Here is a 5,000-nt window from a genome sequence, read left to right on the forward strand (position 1 = left end):
GTGTGTCTGTATGTCACGTGGTGGGCCTGTGTATCTGTCTGTCACGTGATGGGCCTGTGTGTCTGTCACGTGGCGGGCCTGTGTGTCTGTCACGTGGCGGGCCTGTCTGTCTGTCTGTCACGTGCTGGGCCTGTCTGTCACGTGGCGGGCCTGTGTGTCTGTCTGTCACGTGGCGGGCCTGTGTGTCTGTCTGCCACGTGGTGGGCCTGTGTGTCTGTCACGTGGCGGGCCTGTGTGTCTGTCTGTCACGTGGCGGGCCTGTGTGTCTGTATGTCACGTGGTGGGCCTGTGTGTCTGTCACGTGGCGGGCCTGTGTGTCTGTCTGTCACGTGGCGGGCCTGTGTGTCTGTCTGTCACGTGGTGGGCCTGTGTGTCTGTCTGTCACGTGGCGGGCCTGTGTGTCTGTCTGTCACGTGGTGGGCCTGTGTGTCTGTCACGTGGTGGGCCTGTCTGTCTGTCACGTGGCGGGCCTTTGTGTCTGTCTGTCACGTGGCGGGCCTGTGTGTCTGTCTGTCACGTGGTGGGCCTGTGTGTCTGTCACGTGGTGGGCCTGTGTGTCTGTCACGTGGCGGGCCTGTCTGTCTGTCTGTCACGTGGTGGGCCTGTGTGTCTGTCACGTAGCGGGCCTGTCTGTCTGTCACGTGGCGGGCCTGTGTGTCTGTCACGTGGTGGGCCTGTGTGTCTGTCACGTGGCGGGCCTGTGTGTCTGTCTGTCACGTAGCGGGCCTGTCTGTCTGTCTGTCACGTAGCGGGCCTGTCTGTCTGTCTGTCACGTAGCGGGCCTGTGTGTCTGTCTGTCACGTAGCGGGCCTGTGTGTCTGTCACGTGGCGGGCCTGTGTGTCTGTCACGTGGTGGGCCTGTCTGTCTGTCACGGGGCGGGCCTGTGTGTCTGTCACGTGGTGGGCCTGTGTGTCTGTCACGTGGCGGGCCTGTCTGTCTGTCTGTCTGTCACGTGGTGGGCCTTTCAGTCTGTCACGTGGCGGGCCTGTCTGTCTGTCACGTGGCGGGCCTGTCTGTCTGTCACGTGGTGGGCCTGTGTGTCTGTCACGTGGCGGGCCTGTCTGTCTGTCTGTCACGTGGCGGGCCTGTGCGTCTGTCTGTCACGTGGTGGGCCTGTGTGTCTGTCACGTGGCGGGCCTGTGTGTCTGTCACGTGGTGGGCCTGTGTGTCTGTCACGTGGCGGGCCTGTCTGTCTGTCTGTCACATGGCGGGCCTGTCTGTCACGTGGCGGGCCTGTGTGTCTGTCTGTCACGTGGCGGGCCTGTCTGTCTGTCACGTGGCGGGCCTGTGTGTCTGTCTGTCACGTGGCGGGCCTGTCTGTCTGTCACGTGGCGGGCCTGTCTGTCTGTCACGTGTCGGGCCTGTCAGCATGGTGGTGGCCCAGCTACTGGGCCAGGTCCAGCTCATAGACGTGGTCGCGGCCCATGTGGTGCCACTGGGTTTGCCCCGAGTCCCAACACACCTGCACCATTCCCCGCACCACCGACACCGTGCCCACGTGACGGACCGTCCCCTGGGCATCCGGACTTCCCCCGTCCTGACACACACACACCGCCAGCATCGTCGTCATCATCGTCGTTAGTATCATCGTCGTCGTCATCATCATCATCATCATCATTTTCGTTGTCGTCGCCGTCATCATCATCGTCATCGTTATCGTCATCATCATTATTATCATCATTTTCGTCGTCGTCGTCATCGTCGTTGTCATTATCAACGTCGTCGTCGTCATCGTCGTCATCATCGTCGTCGTCGTCGTTGTCGTCATCATCGTCGTCTTCCTCATTATCATCATCGTCGTCATCGCCGTCATCGTCAGCAGCAGCAGCAGCAGCGTCGTCGTCGTCATTGTCGTCAACGTCATCGCCATCATCATCATCATCATCATCATCATCGTCGTCGTCGTCGTCGTCATCATCATCATCAACATCATCGTCATGAGGAAGATGGCAAAATGCTTAAGACGCTTACTTCATTTGTCGATGTAATGTCCGTGAGGGTCTGGGTTCGAATTCCCGTCTTGCCCTTTCTCCCAAGTTAGACCGAGAAACCAACTGGGCATCTAGTACACTCAGATGAGACGATAAACCGACATCCCATGTGCAACAAGTACTTGGTGCACTCAAACAGAACCAAGGCAACATGAGTGTTGTCCTCTGAGGTAAGTTTGCTTGCCCTCAAGGACTAAGCGCGTTCGATTATGCTTCTGGTCAGGCATCTGCCCAGCAGATGTAGTGTAGCGTATGTGGAATGGTCCGAACGCATGCAGTGTTGCTTCCGTGAGAAACTGAAACTGAAACATCATCATCACAATAGATAGCACGCTTGTGGGAGAAACAAAACGACAGGAAACGAAGTGTGTGTGTGTGTGTGTGTGTGTGTGTGTGTGTGTGTGTGTGTGTGTGTGTGTGTGTGTGTGTGTGTGTGTGTGTGGTGTGTGTGTGTGTGGTGTGTGTGTGTGTGTGTGTGTGTGTGTGTGTGTGTGTGTGTGGAGAGAGAGAGAGAGAGAGAGAGAGGAGAAAAAGAAAGACTCAATACATGTGTAAGAATGATTCAGAGTAAATCTGATGGACATGATGTAGCCAATTTGTCCATAAAGCGAAAAGGAGTAACACAGAATATAGTTTTGTCACACCCACACGCAACAGACAGACAGACAGACAGCAAACAGACAGACAGAGGCAGAGACAGACACAAAGAGAGAAAGAGAAAGAGAGAGAATTCAAGGACAGAAGCAGTGCAGAAAAGAAAGAACACTGGAAAGAGGAAAAGAAAGTCACAGATAATCCGCTGTCAGCTGACTGACCCTCACCTTGTCCTCGCTCATCCATTGGCTGCTTCGCTTCACCCTATGACCAACCCGCAGCCGCCTGGCCAGCTCCGCTCCCGTGGCCTTCACTGATTGGTCCTCAGCCTGTATCAACGCGTCCACCGCGCCTGCGCAATGAAAGTGGTGAGGAGATTGGTCAGAGGTGACAACACTATGCCCTGTGTCTTCGACATGTCGGTGTATCGTTGGGAAAGGCACTTCACCTGGGTGTGAATGGACCTTCTTCTTCTTCTTCTTCTTTCAATCGGTGTTGCTTTTTTTTTTTTTTTATCAGGTTCCCCAGCAGTTGGCATGGTCACTGGCCATTGTTAATGACTATGAGCTGAGCATCAAATGCTGTGAATATTTGTATTGCGTACATGATATATGTAACATTTACACGTGCCACCCATGGGGGTTTCCTAAAACACGTCTTGTCTTGTCTTGTCTGGTCTTGTCTTGTCTGGTCTGGTCTGTTTCTGTCCTGTCTTTTCTTGTCTTGTCTTGTCCTGACTTGTTTTGTCCTGTCCTGCCCTGTCTTGTATTTATCTTGTCTTGTCCTGTCCCGTCTTGTCCTGTTCTATCTTGTCCCGTCTTGTCCTGTCCTGTCCTTTCCTGTCTTGTCCCGTCTTGTCCTGTCCTGTCTTGTCTTGTCTTGTCCTGTCCTATCTTGTCTCGTCTTGTCCTGTCCTGTCTTGTCTTGTCTTGTCTTGTCCTGTCCTATCTTGTCTCGTCTTGTCCTGTCCTGTCTTGTCTTGTCTTGTCTTGTCCTGTCCTATCTTGTCTCGTCTTGTCCTGTCCTATCTTGTCCTGTCCTGCCTTGTCCCGTCTTGTCCCGTCTTGTCCTGTCCTGTCCTGTCCTGTCCTGTCTTGTCCCGTCTTGTCCTGTCTTGTCCTGTCCTGTCCTGTCTTGTCTCGTCTTGTCCTGTCCTATCTTGTCTCGTCTTGTCCTGTCCTATCTTGTCCTGTCCTGCCTTGTCCTGTCCTGTCCTGTCCTGTCCTGTCCTGTCCTGTCCTGTCCTGTCTTGTCCCGTCTTGTCCTGTCCTGTCTTGTCTTGTCTTGTCCTGTCCTATCTTGTCTCGTCTTGTCCTGTCCTATCTTGTCCTGTCCTGTCTTGTCCCGTCTTGTCCTGTCCTGTCCTGTCTTGTCCCGTCTTGTCCTGTCCTATCTTGTCCTGACCTGTCCTGTCCTGTCCCGTCTTGTCCTGTCCTATCTTGTCCTGACCTGTCCTGTCCTGTCCCGTCCTGTCCTATCTTGTCTTGTCTTGTCCTGTCCTGTCCTGTCTTGTCCCGTCTTGTCCTGTCCTGTCCTGTCCTGTCTTGTCCTGTCCTGTCCTGTCCTGTCCTATCTTGTCTTGTCTTGTCCTGTCCTGTCCTGTCTTGTTTTGTCCTGTCCCGTCTTGTCCTGTCCTGTCTTGTCCTGCCCTGTACTGTCTCGTCCTGTCTTGGCCTGTCCTGTCCTGGCCCTGTCCTGTCCAGTCCTGCCCTGTCCTATCTTGTGTCGTGTTCTGTCCAGTCCTGCCCTGTCCTATCTTGTGTCGTGTCCTGTCCAGTCCTGCCCTGTCCTATCTTGTGTCGTGTCGTGTCGTGTCGTGTCCTGCCCGGTCCTGCCCTGTCTTGTCTAGTCTTATCTTGTCTTGATATTTACAGAATATTCAGAGCTGAGCGTCTTGTGAAAATACACGAGAGATCGAGAAGTGGGAAAAACCCAAAGACAGGAAGGAAAGAAAGAAAGAAAGAAAGAGAGGCGGAAGGGAAAGAGTGCCGAACTCACCGGGTACTTTTACCCGTATGGACTGGGGCTTTGGCCTGCACTTGTTGGTCTTGGGAACCTGAACACACACACACAATACACCAATATCATACACAATACAGCATCAACTTCAACACCATCCATGTCATCGTCATCATTATCATCTTTATCATTGTCATCGTCATCATTGTCATTGACAGTTCCAGCGACGCCAGGAACAGGATTCGTTAACAGCGATTTTCAGTAGTAGTAGTAGTAGTAGTAGTAGTAGTAGTGGTGGTGGTGGTGGTGGTAGTGGTGGTTGTGGTTATTGTGGTACAGTAACAGCAGTAATGATAATGATGAGGACGAGGACGAGAAGAAGAAGAAGAAGAATTTACATAAACAGTAGTATAATCATCTTTTGTCAAAGGACATCAAGATAGGAAGTAAGAGGA

General features: G+C 53.2%; 1 protein-coding gene across 3 annotated transcripts in view; it reads right to left on the bottom strand.

Annotated features, from left to right (window-relative positions):
* Nucleotides 1–5,000, bottom strand: part of LOC143274759 (uncharacterized) — a 33,037-nt gene that overhangs the window by 19,520 nt on the left and 8,517 nt on the right. For all 3 annotated transcript variants that reach the window (XM_076578678.1, XM_076578677.1, XM_076578680.1), the window contains 3 exons: nt 4,585–4,642; nt 2,814–2,938; nt 1,464–1,538 (listed from right to left, as the gene is read on the bottom strand). In XM_076578678.1, the coding sequence (XP_076434793.1) occupies nt 1,464–1,538; nt 2,814–2,938; nt 4,585–4,642 (258 nt within the window). The remainder of the gene's footprint in view (nt 1–1,463; nt 1,539–2,813; nt 2,939–4,584; nt 4,643–5,000) is intronic.

Source organism: Babylonia areolata, chromosome 29 (assembly GCF_041734735.1).
Source record: "Babylonia areolata isolate BAREFJ2019XMU chromosome 29, ASM4173473v1, whole genome shotgun sequence".
In the NCBI taxonomy this organism is placed as follows: domain Eukaryota; kingdom Metazoa; phylum Mollusca; class Gastropoda; order Neogastropoda; family Buccinidae; genus Babylonia; species Babylonia areolata.